This window comes from Nematolebias whitei, chromosome 7, assembly GCF_014905685.2.
Source record: "Nematolebias whitei isolate Nwh7 chromosome 7, NemWhi1, whole genome shotgun sequence".
NCBI classification, from domain to species: domain Eukaryota; kingdom Metazoa; phylum Chordata; class Actinopteri; order Cyprinodontiformes; family Rivulidae; genus Nematolebias; species Nematolebias whitei.
The window spans coordinates 43,628,339-43,646,820 of NC_056504.1; the positions used below are offsets into that span (position 1 = coordinate 43,628,339).

Below are 18,482 nucleotides of genomic sequence, written 5' to 3' on the forward strand. Positions count from 1 at the left end.
AGCAGATTGTGACAGAGACTGTTTTTGGTGTCTTTGTAGCAGCTGTGCAACATTAGAAGGCTGGAAACTTGTAGTGCGGGCTTAGAAAGGGTTAAAAATATACAAAATGCTTATTCAACACATGAAAGCAGGTTCAAAACTATTTAACAAAGATTAAAATGACATTGTAAGAATGCTACTCTGCAAATGAGTTTTGTCGTTTAAAGAATCCCCTTTGGAAACGTTTTTCGTATCAATGAATAGTTTTGTAAAGTCGAGGGTTTTGCTGATATTGCTGTTATTTTAAGGGAAGCGCTCCTTGGTGGTAATCTTTAACAGTTATTTAATGTTTGCACTCTTATGGCTTGGCTCAGTAATATTCACACAAACGCAGAGGAGATTAAAGTAGGTGTTTGAATACTGACACGCACCTGCGGATCAAGAATAAAAAGCAGTTTGACATTTTGTACACCGTCTGAACATTAAAAATTCAGCACACTTCCTGTTGGTGTTCAGCAGGCGTCAATCAGACCGACGGGCACATTAAAGTTCAATGGGAGTTGGTTCGTTTCACTGTTCCACTTTTGCAAATGCAACTGATATAGCTCCATTTCTATTAGCCCATTATTGTTCTTAATCTTCGCCGTAAACTGAGATATTTAGTTCAGTGCAGCTTGTTTCAACCAGATTATAAAGATGGACGTCTGCCTTCTCCTCTTGTTCAAAACTGAAGCTAAAATGTCTGTATCGTGTCTTTATTTTTAAATACGGGCTACACTCATCAACTGCAGCCTCCCATCATAATCTAAACGTAAATGCTGATGTATTCAGGTCAGTGAACGTCACATAAATTTTACTGGATAACAGTCGTACATGAAAAGTCTTTGTTATTATTATCCACTTGAAAAGGGTCTTGCACTTCCATTAACTTTAATGCGGCCCGAACCGCAATGTGTCCCCCCCACAAACGTTATATCAAAATCACCGGCTCGGCATCATGATGTGTGCTATTACTTTTATTGGCATTTCAAGTTACCATGGCGACGTAATTTGCAAACAAAGACGCCATTTTCCCCTCATTCAAAATGCCCGACGGAACTTTTAACAGCCTCTAAGCCACAGTGAGGTCACATGACCTAGACGGAAGAGGTCTCTGAAAAAAAAAAAAAATCTGGAGCCATTTTGGTTCAAGATGGCTGCCACAGCTACCTTAGAAAACTCAAAATTGACTATAACTCAGTCATTCTTGGAGAAATTGAGCTGACATTTGGTTTGGTCGTAGCTGAGAACGTTCCCCATCACAAACTGAATGCAAATCAAAATCCAAGATGGCCACCATAGCTTACAAGAAAAAAATTAATGTAACTCATTTATTTTATTTTTTTGCCACATTAAGCTGAAATTTGGTATGGTAGTAGCTGAGAGTGAACCGAAACACACAGCATGAAAACAAAAATTTTAAATGGCCGCAGTGTGGCAGTCCCCGTCAAAGATTCTCCAGGAATTTTCTAGTTTTTGTTGCTGAGCTTTTTTAATATGTGCATTATCTGTCAGATTTTTATGTTATAGAAAAACTCAGGTTTATAGATTGACTATATTCTCTTTGTGGATAATTTACAAAAACGTTACCAGCGTCTCAAAAAGTTCTACTGGAACACTTTAGCTTAAAACGGACCCACTACCGTGTTACTTGATGTTCACCCACTCAAATACAATAATAATTATCTTGTTTCATGACAACATACTGTTGCCTTTAGGCTAAAAATGAATAAACCTGGCACTGGAAATGTAAAGAAAAAGAAGTGGATTAAAAAGAAAAATCTCTTCCAACCCTTTCAGTGATCAGATTTAGTTTAAGTTGTATAAAGATATAAAAACAGACAACATGCAACTTTCTGTGTTGCCAGGCGTCTGGTTGCAACTTTTACTCTGAACAAAGTGACATCAGTTTTTAGGTATCTACTTTCTAAGATGACAATTATTTCTTTTAACGATAATGTGATGTATTAACTCTACAACCACTGCTTTAAAAGGACTTTGAATCCAGAAGTTGAATCTTCACAGAGGTGAACGCTGAAGGTCATGTTTGGATTGAGCTGGATTATGCTAACTGTGGTACAGAAAGATGTCTAACCCGTGTTTATTAGCAGCCCAGAGCCACAGGTGTTTAGGAACATTTAAATACTTTAAACCAAGGGACTGATTGCTTTAAACTGCAAACATTATTCATCAAAACAAAGACTGATTGTCCTGCCATAGAACATGTGTAGCTCTGCACCAAAAAGATCCTTTAAAACTTTTTTTTAATAAATCCTTGGCTTGAGGTTTGAGTTCAGCAGGACTGAAACTCATAGAACAGGACCCCACCCTCTGTCTCATCACCCACAATCCCAGCACCACGCCCTCTATATGGGGGACCAGCTGGGCCCTGACACGACCAGCACCAGTGACAGGAGAAGAGCAGCAAAAGGCAAACTTATACTGGGAGAGGAGCTGGGGCTGCACAGGTCAAACAGACTTCCCTGGAAGCGGATCTTCCTGGAGTCCTGCCTCAGGGTCTCCCAGATGGAGCTGACCTCCTCCTTGCAGTCGGACAGCGCCGTGAGAGCGCACGTGTGGAAAGCTTCCCAGTGGCTGTGGTAAAACAAAGAAAGCATCACTCAGAATCCTCCACACACGGGTTGTCATGGATTAATCTGTTGGCCAATAATCTATCGCTCAGATGTCTTAACTGGCCTTCAAGTAAGTCAAACTGAGCCTTTAATTGCCATGGCAACTGCCTCACAGAGCCAAACATCACACGTAATATTACAAGCGGACAATATTCAACACAAGGCTTGCAAGTGTAAATCTTTGTCTTCGATAAACTGCTGGGGACGTAGAGTTTGAGCCAGAATGATGAGAAAAACATGTCCCCAGAATTTCATTACAGCTGCTGCGACTTCATGAAATATTAAATACAAAGGCTCAGTGTCCTGACATCAGTGTCTCTGCTCAAAGACAACAACCTCTGCTCTCCCTCTGAAGTCATTTCTAAAGAAATGCACATTTATTTGTATCCGTGCACTCAGTCATGCACGTTTTATTAAAGTGAACACCAGTGTTGTGAAGAAAAAGCTTTTGTTTTTTAGGTAATGCTACACTTTCAAAGTGTATATTCAGTTTGGTGCAAACAGAAACAGATGTGTGGACGATTACAGATGTTGTGCTTTCTTACACATCTTAAACCCACTGTCACCTGCAAACAGCCGCCACGCCACTCTCACTGGTCACGTTCTCCTGGTAGTTGTCCATGCTCTGTCCCAGCTTCAGGACACAGTCAGAGAAGTCCCGATAAACGTTCTCACAATTCACATCTGCAGCGTCTCCAGGCACTGTAAGGAACAGGAACACTGCAAGGAAAAACAAAAAGTAAATCAGGGGCAGTCTTCGTGATCCAACTTGTATTTGGAGATTTATGAACTATAAAACAGACACACTGAAAAAGATAGTTTGGATTATTTTTTTTTTAAGTTGGGTTCTGTGGATGTGTTATAAGCAATTATTATCTTACCTGTTGTAGATACTCTTTGAACAATCTCAGTGTGGAGAAATAAGATTTCCCCTTGTATCGTATTTAGGGAATTTTTTCCCCACACACATTAATCTTTGTCTGCGCTTTTATTTATTAATTTATTTTAATACTGTCAATAAACATGAAACATAAAAATCCTTAAAGTTTTTTTTTAGTTGCCAATTTTTTCAAACGCTCTCATAACCTCACAGTAACTCTCACTCATGTTCCTGAGGGAGAAAATCCACCACATTAATAAAATACTTTGTTAAAACAATTTTTTGTTCCTCTCAGTAATATATTTTTCTTATAATCTTGGTTACTACATTAGAAGGTGTTCTGCTTTATTATTTGAGAGCCTCTGGAAAAATAATCTTGTTCGACAAAATCACTTTAGTTTGGATGTAAAAAGCAAAATAATCAATTGTAACGTGCACAAGTAAACATTTAGTACTAAAAAGTTGTTCCACATCAATGCAGGATGCAGAATAGGATGAATTGTGGGAAAAAAAGTTTAAGAAGGGGATCAATTTTCCCTCTAAGGAACATTAACGGTCAAAGTTAAAGTACAGTGCATGTTTTTTATAAGGACAAAACTTGCTCGCATGAACATATTCATATTCAGTGACCACATCCTGCTAGAGAGGAACCATTCAGCCTGCTAATATTAAACACACAGTTCAAATACCTGCCTCTCTGTTGGTATAGGGGTGCATTGGAGCCTAACATATGGGCACCTTACACATCTTAAAAAGCACCATCAATTAAATATATGTAGGGGTTTTAGAACAATATGTTTCCAACCAGATGTTGTCTGTTTCGGTGAAGGCCTTGAATATTTCAGCAAGACAATGTCAGCTGCATTCCATTACAAATACCTGCTTTGTATTCAGAGTCTGGGCGCTGCCTGCAGTCCAGACCGCTCACCAGTTGAAAACGTTTGACACATCACGAAACATAAATCCTGCAAATATGACCCAGGGCTATGTTGAACAGCTCGAGTAGAAGATGCTGCACATGGCACTGACCAAACGTTTTGAGATGGGAACAAATTTGAGATATATCTTTTTTTCTGTTCTAACGAATGTTCCAGTCTGAATAAAACATGGGTTTATGAGATTTACAAATCATTGCATTCTGTTCTTACTCACATTGTACACATCATTTCAAATTTTCTTTTATATTAGAATCAGAACTTACTATTTCGTACTATAGTAATTTGCTAATTGCTGGAATTACAGTATGCTGCGTGTACAAGTGTGTGTGTGAGTCCCACTTTAAGCTGCCAGGTTCTGGTTTAATGACAGGAGAAAAGGACTTGAGGTGTGGACGGGTGTCAAAGAACTTCAAGTGTCTTTATTAGAGTTGAGACTGGGCACACGGTCACTCATGAGTACTGAGGCACAGCGAAATACTGAGAACGTGACGAAGAACCCACAAGGAGACAGAACACAGGAGGGTCTTTAAACTAATTAAGTAAACTGGAAGCATCTGGGACATTTAACTGGAGGGAATAAGGTCCTGAACACACACACACACACACACACAAAGAGTACACAACCTGTCCTGTGAGAGGTTGTTTATAACCTCTCCCCACAAAATAGAAATCAGCAAATATTTGTGCTTATGAAATATTTTCCAGGGCAGGATTAGCATCATTCAGGCATTAAACTGACATATATTATAAGGCTAGGGCAAATTTTAGATTTAATTTATAGGCAGACCTGTTTAATAAAGAAAAGGGGAGTTTTTATGTTCTGGGGTGTAGCTATATGAAATTCACTGCAGAACTTGGATCCATATTTCTATTAGCTCTGAGTCTTGCAGGCACCAGATGTGTCAGGTTGCTGCTGGCCCTGGTCCAGGTCTAACAGCGTCGGTCCAGAACTAGCATCCACACAAAACCCAGTCCCGTTCAGCGGCTTGGGGCGTGAATGAAACGGGTCTTACCAAAACCAGTTATTGCGAGAATCACTCCGGTCTTCGTCGACATGAATGAGCCCATTTCATCCCATCAGTCCGGCTGTCGGAGGAGAGACCCGGTCCGGCCCGCGGCAGCTGCTCATCGGAACCACCCGACGAGAGAAATAAAGCAAAAACACTTGGTGTGTGCGGGATCTGCTCAGTCTGTGGCACCGGCCAGAGCTGACGTTACCTGCCTCCTCCCCCCTCCCGGAGCGGCGGGGGACCTCTCCCCGTGATCCCCCCCCCCCGCCCCCACCCCCCCAAAGAACCACGGAGAGGCTCCAACTGGCTTCAAGGAGGAAAAACAAACACAACACGGGGTTTGAGTCAATAATGGTTTAAAATTAAACATTTATTTGTTGTTTAACCTAAAATGAAGCCATGATGAGCGCGCCTTATTCAGGAGGGCAGGGGCGTCACGGGCACCCCTAAAAATAGTAAATTAAAGCTAGTCTCCCTGATTAAGTGCAATAGGGCTAAATTAAAAGAATAAAATACAGAGGTGCAGAATGCTACTATCATATAATGATGCAGGGTCTCTGGGGGTTCATATTTTTGACACAAGTGGCTGGTGCTGGTGAACCAAAAGCCCTGTGATGGACTTGCGACCCATCCAGGGTGTACCCTGCCCCTGCACAGTGATTGCTGGACATGGGCACCGGCGACCCCCATGACCCAAAATGGAATAAGCGGGTAAAGATAATGGATGGATGGTGAACCAAAAGGTGCAGGCAGGCAAGGACTCAGGATATATATAAAATTAAAAATTTATTAACAGAACAAAAAGAGCTGACAGGGCAGCAAAACAAACATAGAATGAACAGAGGTGTACTCACAATACAGATATCACCAGTGAACAGATAACAAGAGAGACTTGTATACAGGAAACACCAATTAGACCAAGTGAAGGAACCTGTGAGTAATCACAGATGCCAGAGAAAGAGACAGAGGATGCAAGACGTGACACAAGAAGGGGCTAGATACTAAAGAAACACTATAAAGAGAAACAGGATTGAGGGAACATAGACATAAACAACAGGGAAAAAAAACACAACTCATAAATTGTTTATAAGTAAAATTGGAGAGAATGTGCTTCGTAACTCAAGCATGTGACTGTCATTTTCAATAAGTAGTATTAAATGGTAATAATATAATAAATAAACAAGGTAGACTTATCAGGAGGTGATTTCATAACTTATTGCCACATTATAAAAAACAAAACTCCTGAAAATCTGTTTGGCTTTGGTGTCCATTTCAAGGTAATAAGGGGCCCCCCATTGCCACCCTATCTGTCAAATTTTCTGGACGCGCCCCTGCAGGAGATGAACCAAATGCATCATTTCATCCACCACTTTGCTGTCGCTACAAATGATGTGCAGCAGCGATATCAGCTGATCCTGTAAGCCTCATGTATAAAACAAACACAGCAGAGCTGAGCCAAATGAGAGGGAACATTAAAAAGGCCAACAAATGACTTACAGAAGAAAGTTTAGGAAAACACAAGTTTTTTTTTAAACAAGCTAAATTAAAAACTTAGCACTTCTTGAGGGGATGCATATCGCCCGCCTCCCTTCATGAGGATTTTAAACTATGATCATCTTATATTGAGAAAGGATGGTGATAAAGGCAAGATCTCACAAGATGTATAGCTGCCAGAATATTGTTGTGAATGACTCTCAGCTACTACCACAACAAATTTTATCTCCATATCTGTAAATCTGGCCGTTTTAGATTTTTGGTGATTACAAAATTCAGCTGGCTGTGGCAGCCATCTTGAAAGCGACTTTAGGGCTTCATTAAAATCCGTCCACTGGTTCATAAGATATTTTGCTAACACAACAACAAAAAAAAAAAAAACAGGCAAAAACACAATGAGCCTTTTGCGGTCAGCTGCAGTCTTCTCACATTTCTGAACATCTAACATGAGCTCTTGTGCACTGAGCATTTGGCTTGCAAAGCTTTCAGCTGAAGCGCTGCCATCTACTGATACAAGCCGTAAACGACCTTACAGGAAGCTGCTGGAAAACACACAACCATTAACACTGAGACAAAAGCTCCAAGAAAACAACAAACCAAATGACACTTTATTCATCGTTTTATTGTTTTTTTTATTCTAAAAAGTGTTCTTAAAAAAAGCAATGGCAAACAACCTGAGTCTGCTCCATTACCACCCTGTAACAGGCTGATGCTCGTTTGCCTCCAAAATAGGAATAAACAGGTAAACAAGCCTGCAGAAATGTTGAAAGAACATCGTTATATTGTTGAAGGTACTTGCAGCTGCCATCACCTCTTTATAAAACTTTTTTTCTCCCAGACACATTTTTAATTTCCTGACATTAAGTGTTTCCAGGGCACCATCATTACAATTACTACAAGACACAGTGGTGGAGGAAACAAATCAAATCCTAACTGATGCAATACTTTGTGCTTTTAGTCACAATTGATTTTATCTTCATATTACAGGTAAAAAACCTCAAATATGACATATGATTAAAAATAATACTGACTTCACAGTATTCATATGGCCGTTTGCACATCTTTCCAAACTTTAGTGTGTTTTTTTTTTTTAAATCATCTTTTCAACTTTCGTGCATTTAAAAACTTTTCCAGTAAAACTGAGTAAACGCTTTACTCCCGTTAGTGTTTAAATGACATCGCTCTTACAGGAGACAAAGTCCAGCACGTTCAGGCAGAAATTCATGTCTTGGGATTAAAACTGAATTCCAAAATGGTCAATCCCTCGTGATCAGCAGCAGGGACGCTGCATCTCAAAGACCTGAAAGTTTGATAGCCCGTATGATGAAGGATTTTAGCCGACTGAAGCTTACTGGTCAGCCCCAGCTGCCCTTTTGGTTCGTTTCCGTGGAGACGTTTTAGGGGAAGCCTTGTCTGTAAACCATGAGACAAAACGTGAAGCGCCACAGATATTAGAGAAAGTTCACAAATGAACAAGAGCAAACTGATGTAGACTCAAATAGTTCAAAACAATTTAGCAAGATGTGATAAAATGAACATACTCATGACATTAAGCGTCTCCTGAGGAATCCAGCTGATGTCCACATCGTTTATTCCGACCGTGCCCTTCTCTATTTTCACCGAAATCCTCTTTCTCTGCAGAAAACATGACAAAAGAGATCATATTTCATTTTATTTTGATTGATCCATTATTCCACTGCTATCACAGTTCAGCACACTCAGATGAGGCGTGGAGTTTTTGTGTAAAGGTAATAAAACTACAGTAGTACCTTGCTACTTCGCGGTTCGACTACCACTTGCTCTTTTGCTGTTTTTCAATGCCATGACACACACTGATGATGTGATTGGCTGATTTATGAATGAGCTGCACGAGCGGCATAGATTGTTTATTTAAAATATATATTTAAAACGATTTAGCACCTGCTACACCTGTGTGCAGCCCATAGGTGCAGAGAAAAGCTCCCTCCTGCAATGAGTCATGATCTCTGCTCTCTGCCACGCCCACTTCTCTGCTGCAAACACACTTAGTAATTTTTCTGCTCATTTCTATTTATTTAAACCTACCGTATTGTTCGCTGTATGAGTCACAGTTTTTTGCATAAACTAGCATGCCCTGTGACTTATACAGCGAAGCGACGTATTTATGTCCCCCACCCCCCCCCCATATTTATAACCCAATTTTTGGCTGAGATCTGACAATTTCATTCATTCTGACATGGAAAATATTGAACACTACCATTTTCAACCACTAGAGGGCCCTTGACTAATATGGCAAGCCAAGTGTCTCATTAATAGGTAAAAGTAGCTATTAATGAGATACTTGGCTTGCCATACCTTGCCACTTTTGTCTCGCTTTGGAACTCCTGGAGCAAACGTCAAATCAGCTGAATTACGCCGCGCTGCCCAGGCGAAATGCAGCTGATTTGACCAATAAAGTGCATTTTTTTAAGGAAAAGTTAAACTGAGACACACATTTACTATAATGTCAAGCAAACAAATAATTGCTTTTAAGTGTTAATCTTGTTAAATGCTTGTTAAAGTCCTCCTGTGCACGCTCCCGCTGCTGCCATTTGGCAGCCAATCTATTTTTTTGTACACTGGCTCACATTTCCGGGTTGTTAGCGGTGACGTGCAATAGATGTGACTTACATGGCGAATCGATGTATTTATGTTTTTTTTTCCACTTTATTAGACATTTTTGGACTGATGCGACTAATACGGCGGTGCCACGTGTACGGCAGCAAGTACGGTAATTCAGCAAATATGTGTTCTTTCTGCTTCTTCTGCTAATTTAGGCTTGTTCTTACACTTCAGCTATATTTCAGCATGTTTTTAGTTCATTTCAGCTGTTTTTCAGCAAGTTCTTCAGTGATAAGCATTCACATTGCATTTTTGCAGGACATGCATTTTCTCTAATTAAAGTTCAAATCCTAAAAATGTCCATTTCTCCTCCGTGCTGCATCAGCTTTGTGAAGGGTTAACCCTTTGCTGTCCAGCTACACCGATCAACTTTTGCCTTCCATCTTAAAATTCAAGTATGTCACATGGTAAAATTGTCAATCACAAAATAGAAAAGTGTTAAAAGTTATTTTAAATCATTTTAGAACTTCTATGTTCTATGTTGCTACAATGTAATTGATCAAGAAGTACATTTCTGCATCTGCTGCGTGGAGGGTTAGTCCTGCTGCGCTTCTCTTCTCTTGTACTACTATCCCTACATTGTTGCTTTTCACTTGTCGCACACTCAGGGGTGGTGGTGGTGGAACCTAACACCCGCGATAAACGAGGGACTGTATATCTAATGTGGATGGCTCTTTAAATGACGTCAGTTTGGAGAAAGTGTTTTTTTTCACTGGATTGATGAGCTAACTGCGAATAATAAAACATCAACCTTTCCACAGAAATCTACTTCAAAAGATCTGAATTATGGCTTTAATACTTGTGACAAAGATATTTCTGTATGCCTTAATAAAACACACAGGGCTGGTTTATCTCAGCTCGAGCATCCCTGTAGTTGTTGTAAACTTCACATGAAATCCTACCGTTCTTGACTCCAGAACCTGGTACAACCCAAACAGCATCAGAGCCACCAGTCCAAACAGAAACACGTACATGAACATCCTGCAAAAAATAAAAAAAATCAGAATTATCTCTGAACTTTATTTAATAATCCTCAAAATAACCCACAGAAAATATTGTTTGGTTAAACCAGGTTGAAGTTACTTAGGTCACTTAAGTTAAAACTAATCTAACAAAACTCATCTGCTTTGAAACAAACAAACAAACAAACAAAAAAAGAAGTACGTGTTTTTTATTGACACGTAGATATGTGAATGTTGATGGAACGTTTCATATAATTTACTCCGGTGTGATTTTTCAGTACTTTTTTCTGTCTACTTCTGCATATTTTATGCTATTTTATACAATCATAAATAAAAGAGCATGAGATGAGTGCTATGACTTTTGGCTTTTGTAACTTTTGTACGTGTCAAAATTTTCACCTTTTTTATTTACAAATAATGTCAACAAAGAAAAACATTAAGATATCTTAAATTCATTAACATCATTCTCTTTGAAACCTGTTTTTATTTAGCTTCTTTTGCTGCATTTAGCTTTTAGATAACCTTCTGTTACTTTTAGCTAGAATTAAAAATTTTAGCTACTATTTTACTACATTTAAATTTCAGTTATTAATAGTTTGCTTCTTTGAGCTTTTAATGATTTATTTTTTATTATTTAGCTTTCATTTTGCTTCAGCTTGCGTTTAGTTCCTTTTAGCATATGGAAAGAGTTTCCTCCTAGCTTTTAGCTATTGTTCTGTTTCTTTTAGTTTTCATTAATTCAGGTTTAACTCTTTTAACACCATTCAGCGTTTACGCTGCAATTTTGCGTAAACATTTTTTTTTCTAGTTGATTAGTTTGTTTTTACAGCTGCAGCACAAAAACAGACAGCTAAATTCTCTGTGTTCGTCTTTTTACAGGTTTTTCTGTGTCTGTGCTATTATTCTGGGTGAGCTGAAATGAATCCAATCTGTGCAGCTACTGATTACTGCCTTTGCAGCGCAGCGCTGCTGCTTGTGGTCTTCCTGACATTTCTGCAGAACGAAGTTTGTGCAGTTTGCAGGAGAGAACTTGCTTCATCTGCATTTTCTGTTTCGAGAATGTAAACAACAGGATATGACCGAGTCTTACGTTTCTCCATCCAGTCCCTCTTCTCGCTCAATGACAGTGACGGTCTCGTTGTAAACAGCAGTCTGGAACGTGTTGCCCTGATAAAAGAAAAATAAAGAAATAAAATGTTCAAGCATGAAAGTTGTGTGTTTACAAAAGTATTTAAGTCATGGATACTCCAAAAAGGACGAATAGTTCAAAACAGCTTTGAGTAAATATTACAGCTAAATAAAAAAGTCAAGATTTTTACAATATTTTGTTGGACGAACTCTTTCACAACATTTGCATTTTATCTGTAGACCCTGGTTGAATTGTTTGGCATTTTATTCAGCTCTTAACTTAAATCGGATTAAATTTGTTTTCAAAATCTGATCTATATGTTAGCCCTGTTTTTACTGGACCATGAGCACATTTCAGATTTATTTATGACTTCTGCTGTATTCTTTAATATTTCTACTGTAGGTTTAGCTGATCAACCATCAAAGCATCAAAATAAAATATTTTGTAAATGAAAACCTCTTAACTTTAGTTATGATAAATTAAACTTTAGATTGACATAATTAATTTTTCTTTAAAAGAAAAAAAAAAAAGGGGGAAGTGCAACACGGTAGAGCTGCGATTTCTAACCCGAGCGCAAATAATGTGCTTGATGGGCGGGCCGGGTCGGTCTCGGGCTTTTGATGTGGTTTTACGAATCATACAGCACAAAGAAAACTAAATAAGAATGCACAATATAAAATTATGTTAATCTGCTTGTGGAAGAGGCAGTAAGTTTATATGTTGAGAGAATGAGGAAAGAAAGAAGAGCGCAGCGTTAACCAGACTGTGAAAAGAGAGTAGATCTGGCGCAAAGGGAAACAACTGCACATGTGGTTTTAGTGAGAAGATGGAGGCTCGCGGGGAGCAGGCGCACATGGACAACGCCTCCCCCGACATGTTGGGCTTTTTAGTCACATTTCTAAAACCGTTTTGCCGTGCACAGAGAAAACTGGAGGGTGACAAATATTCCACTATTAACCTTCATCATCACTGCCAGTTCTCACAGTGGATCATCAGCCGCGTGCTGACCGGCCGGTTGAAAGAGGTTAAAAAAAGGAAAAAAAGTTCAGGTGAGCTTCGGATGGACAACCGGATCACAAGCTGCGCGCGTTCACTGACCGTTAATAACTATAATATTATAATAACTATAATAATCTGCTGACTCTTGTTAATAAACAAGACATCTTATATTTTCCGTTCTTTGAAATACGTTTTTAAAACTATCATGTTAAACTGATTTGCTTACAAAAGCAGTAGAAGCTTTTTAAAAAGTAATTTTTTTTAGGGCTCAAGCCTCTAATTAATTGGTTGGTTCAGGCCTGGAAAAAAATGATGCGGGCTCGGGCCGGATCTTTTAGGCCTGAATGCAACTCTACAACACGGTGGCCCAGATCAGAGTCAGAGTCAGAGTCAGAGTTTCTTTATTGTCATTCGCACCTCATGTGGTACATGTGGTGGAGCGAAATTATGTACACGGGGTCCCAGTTACATCCAACAATAAAATGTCTAAGAAAAACAGTAATAACATCTAAGATATGAACTAAGAAAAACATCAACTAAATATACACTAAGCACTCATAACATAAAACATTGAACATCAGCACAAACATGAACATGAGTCTGTGAGCAGATGTGCACGCATGAACACATCAACATTGAAACAGATCAGCAGCAACATGAAACAGATCAGCAGCAACATGAAACAGATCAGCAGCAACATGATATGTTTTTTCACAGTGATTATTCTAGTTAGAGATTCATGAGTCTAACAGCCTCAGGGTAGAAGCTGTTCCTCAGTCTAGTGGTTCTACACTTAATGCTCCTTAACCTCCTTCCTGAGGGGAGTGGGGCAAAAAGTGTGTGTGCTGGGTGAGTGGGGTCCTTCATGATGCAGGTGGCCCTCTTCCTGCATCTGGAGGTGTAGATGTCTGTGATGGTGGGGAGACTGACTCCAACAGTCTTCTGTGCAGCCTTCACCACTCTCTGCAAAGCTTTTCTTTCTGCAGCTGTGCAGCCTCCATGCCACACGTTGATGCTGGAGCACAGGATGCTCTCCACTGCACACCTGTAGAAGGAGGTGAGGACTGAGCTTCCCAGACCAGCTCGCCTCAGCCGTCTGAGGAAGTAGAGTCTCTGATGAGCTTTCTTGATCAGGCTGGTGGTGTTGTTGCTCCAGCTGAGGTTGTCATTCATGTGTACACCCAAGTACTTGTAGCTGGAGATGGCAGCGTTCCAGACTGCAACAAAACACGTTTTCCCCCCATTTCAAGTTTACAGATGACGGAAATCGTTGAAGAGATGGAGAACTTTAATCCACGTCCATTTCACTTGGTTGTCCACCGGACAACCTTGAAGTGAGACCTGGCTGTCCGAGACAAAAACAGGTTGTCTCGGACAAATGGAAACCGTTTATGTCGACCCCTGCATATCGTAATATTTCTGCCAGAACGGATGTGAAACACAAAACAGTCTTTTGCTCATCAGTCCAATCAAAGCAACAACTTTCTCGTGTGGAGCATAAATAAATGTTGCGTTATTAGACCCATTCTAAATCCAGTGTTTGATTTGTTCATTCTGTAGAGACTCAGCAATGCAAAGAATCATATAAAAAATAAAGACTTGTGTCACCAGCTGCTTGTTATGAGTTAACAAAACCACTTATGTCATTCTACATTTACAGAAAGTAAAATTTTGAACATTTTATTGCAGTTCTGCCCCAAAAAGTGCTTTATTTTGAAACAACGGTTTAAACGTCTTTGTAATTACCTCAGAGTTAAGGTAAGTGAGGAGGATGACGAGGCCGAAGGGACGTCCAGCCATGGGTTGTGCTGGGATGAAGGAGTACTCGAAGGAGGCCTGTGCCTGGGGCTGGACTACAGTGTTCAGGGGCAATGCTGTGAACTACATAAAACAAACACAAGTTAGCTTCTGTACTCTTAGCCCACTAAACAGAACACACAGACTGATAATGAGTGTAAAACTTGGCTCTAGTAACAATAAAGAAGTTTGCATAAAATCTTAATCAGATTGAGCAAATTCAGTTGTTTTGGGCTTGAATTTTCATAGAACAATTTTAGTATGCAGTACTTATATTCTAAATAAATTAGTAGAAACTTGAAAGAATACTGCAAGACAAAAAAGAAAAGACAATGCATTTAATGCAAAACACAAGTGCTGGTTATTTCTGAGGACACTTACATTCTGAATGAAGAACTGGAAGTCTTGGGGGTAACGGAAGGAGGCCTCCAGTGACTGAACGGTAAAATCCTGACTGCCCTTATTGGTGAAACCCACAAGGAACTTCACGATTTCATTCGCAGGAAACTCTAAATGCATTACGAATGAAAACAAAACGAAATTAAAACAATTAGCACGTAAAAGCACAAATTGTACAAATGGGTCTAATATCAAGCTTTTAGTTCGTTAACTTCTATTTTCATCAATTTGCATGAAATTAAACAGTTTTAATTTGAACACTCTTAACAAACCTTCGCCTGTGGTGAAGAGGATAGTTGTGTCGGCATCGGGGTGAGAAGTTACGAGTTTATCAGCAGCTTCATCAGCATCATCTTCATCTCTGTTCTGATGATGAACAAAAATATTCAAGTAACTTGAGAACCAGCATGTAAGCTCTGTTCCGTCATACGATGAAAGATACACAACTTACAGAGTTTTGCACTTGATCTTCTTCAACAAGCATCTCTTCCTCGTCCTCATCTTCATCCTCGTCGACAGCAGCATCCGTGTCCTCGATGGAGTCCTCAGTAAAATCTGCACCAACGTGGCCTGCAGAGAGAGGTGGAAGCACAAATTTGAATGAGGTTGGATTAAAACTCTCTCTCACCCTAAATGTTGAAGTTTTCAGATGAATTTAATAAAGATTTTACATTTTTCATGAGTAATAGTCATCTTCATCTGGTAAGGATGCTATTTACATTTTGACTTTCTTTGTGTGCATTTTTAAAAAAATCTGACATTCCATCCGTCCATCCGTCCGTCCGTCCGTCCGTCCGTCCGTCCATCCATCCATCCATCCATCCATCCCAGTTGGCTCACGGGGCAGCAGCCTGAGCAGAGAGGCCCAGACCTCTCTTTCACCTCTTCCAGCTCTTCTGGGAGGACTCCAAGGCGTTCCCAGGCCATCCCTCTAGTGTGTCCTGGGTCTTCCCCAGGGTCCCTTTCCAGTCAGACATGCCTAAAGAAACTCTCCAGGGAGCATCATAACCAGATGCTTGGACCACCTCAACTGGCTCCTTTCGATGTGGAGGAGCAGCGGTTCTACTCCGAGTCTCTCCCGGATAACTGAACTTCTCATCCTATCTCTGAGGGAGAGTCCAGCTACCCTGCAGAGGAAAATAATTTCAACCGCCTGTATCTGCTATCTCATTCTTTCGATCACTGTTTGTGACCATGGGAGAGGGTAGGAACGTAGGCCGACCTTGCCGCTCAGCTCCCTTTTCACCACAACGGACCGGCACAGAGTTCGCAATACTGCGGATGTGGCACCAGTCCGTCAGTAAATCTCACGCTCCATTCTTCCTTCACTCATGAACAAAACCCCAAGATACTTGAACTCCTCCACTTGAGGCAGAACCTCACCCTCGACCTAGAAGGGGCAGCGCTGTGTTCATTTTAGGATATTTGTCGGAGAGTTTCCAAATTATCCAAAAGCAAATACAGGAAAAGTTTTTTGGGAAAAATACACATAAAAAGTTCCCACCATGTTGATTGTTTCTAAAATAATTAGATGCTGATGTCATCTTTCATTTTATTTTTGTTTTCAAATTACATACATGTAAATTGATATGTATTCTTATTATTATAAAATGAATAAATAAATAAATAAATAAATAAATAAATAAATCCACACTGCTCTTTTCTTCTTTTAAAGCATTTGCAAACCAACTCAAAACAGAAACTACTTTATTATCACACTTAACGATATTATCTAACTTATCAATACTAAATCATCTCATGAAACCACTGGCCAAATTTTATTCAAACTCTCAGAGTAATTATTGGAAGTACATCTACAAACGATTAACATTTGGAGTCAATACGATTCAAGATGGCTGCCTAAGCCAACAAACAGAAATAATAATAAAAAACAAATTACTATAACATTGTTAGTTTTACAGATATTGAGCTAAAGTTTGGCATGGTAGTAGCTGAGAGTCATCTACACACACTCCGAGCGTGACATCTCACACAGCTGCAAGAAATATTCAAGCTTTGGCCAAAATGTGTACAACTTCATTTCTCTACGTAAGATGATCTCAGTTTAAATGTTGCCAGGTGAAATGCATTCCTTTAAATTTTTTCATTCAAATTTGATCGTTTTATTTCAGGCTGAGAGATTATTGTAGACAAAAACATTAAAACATGGTATTTTTAAGCAGTCGCATTCGTGTAAGGTTGTCGATTTCCCTCCTAAGAACAGTAACTAATAAACAGTATTAATTGTCAAAGTTAAAAGAAACTTTTGAAAGTTTTAGGTAGCTAGATATGTAATTATTTAATTTGTTTAATGTCCAAACATGTGGCACCTACGCAGATTGTTAGTTAGTTTGAACATCAGATTACTTATCATCCTGAACAACTGTCATTGGTAGTAAAATATATTAAATATTTTTATTTCTAGGGCTCAGATATTCTGTCTAAAACGTTTGATTATGTGAGAAATAAAATGTGAATTTGTGTCAGTGGACAGACATGAACCCCAAACAGAGGGTTCACAATAATGTGGTGACGTGTCCCAGCAGGATGGAGCTCTGGTTGGTGTTTCAACCACTAAAGAGTAAAAAAAATAACGTTTGGAGAAACTCACCTTTACTAATTCAAAGATGAACACACTACAAAATGATTTCACTATGGACACTTTGAGAAACGACCGTTTTCATTCATTCAGGGTCAGTGATGAGCTGTAACAGTGATACTGTGGTTTACTGCTGAATTAAACGGCCGTACTATAGTACAATACGGTAATACAGTACAGTGTAGTAATAGTACCGTAATACAGTACAGTAGTGTAGTAATACTGTAGTAGTAGTAGTCGTTCATGCAGCCGTTATGAAGGCAGCGATGTGACCATCTGCCACGTCAAACTAGGACCGATTACTTTTTTAAAATGTTTTATAAAGTAAAATAAGGACAAAAAACGTTCTGGTTTGAAACGGGGAAACACTTACCGACTGATATTAGTCCACAGGGGAAGGCCAGCAGGAAAAGCAGCAGCAGTTTTGATCCGAAGTTGAACATTTTTACAGACTTTCGGGTTAGTGCTAGGTACACATCAGCGTTAGGGAGAAGAAGACAGCGGCGGAGAAGGGGCGGGACTACGGAGGCTAGCTCCGCCTCTTTGTTGCATTCAGGGCACATGGAAGAATGGGAACATGGAGCTTTTAGCCCCTTTCTCTCTCGACGTCTTTTCTTAAAGCGCCAGGTGGGAAATTAATTTCCCCCAAAAGGTTGTAAGGTTTACATAAGACTACAAGACAGACTTTATTAGCTATATTGGTAAGAGGTGACATTGCAAGACAGGGGAAAAAATGTCAACCATTCATAGAGAATTTAAACGTTATGTTCTCAGTGTAAATAATAAGCCTTTACAAAAAAAAAAAAAAAATGAACACGTTTGGGCAGTATTTTAAAAACCAGCATTAGAGGAAGTTTATATAAAGTGCACTTGGTGTTTCTGTACACCCCCCATTCCAGTACAGACCCATGACCAGATACCTGAATGAGATGAAGATATTCCATCCATCCATCCATCCATCCATCCATCCATCCATCCATCCAT

The 18,482-nt window shown here is 39.5% G+C and overlaps 3 protein-coding genes across 3 annotated transcripts in view; all 3 read right to left on the reverse strand.

Moving 5' to 3' along the window:
* LOC119411943 (serine/threonine-protein phosphatase 6 regulatory ankyrin repeat subunit C-like) overlaps positions 1-18,482 on the reverse strand; it is a 1,101,338-nt gene that overhangs the window by 246,781 nt on the left and 836,075 nt on the right. The window lies entirely within an intron of this gene.
* LOC119411971 (neuritin-like) lies at positions 2,358-5,611 on the reverse strand. The gene is made up of 3 exons (XM_037678946.1): positions 5,483-5,611; positions 3,218-3,371; positions 2,358-2,613 (listed from the first exon to the last, which is right to left on the reverse strand). Exons 1-3 carry the CDS (start codon positions 5,535-5,537, stop codon positions 2,385-2,387), a joined length of 438 nt encoding a protein of 145 aa, XP_037534874.1. The 5' UTR covers positions 5,538-5,611; the 3' UTR covers positions 2,358-2,384.
* On the reverse strand, positions 7,578-18,000 carry LOC119411964 (translocon-associated protein subunit alpha). Its single transcript, XM_037678938.1, has 9 exons — positions 17,872-18,000; positions 15,351-15,469; positions 15,172-15,265; positions 14,882-15,009; positions 14,450-14,584; positions 11,666-11,742; positions 10,516-10,594; positions 8,515-8,608; positions 7,578-8,386 (listed from the first exon to the last, which is right to left on the reverse strand). Exons 1-9 carry the CDS (start codon positions 17,939-17,941, stop codon positions 8,322-8,324), a joined length of 861 nt encoding a protein of 286 aa, XP_037534866.1. The 5' UTR covers positions 17,942-18,000; the 3' UTR covers positions 7,578-8,321.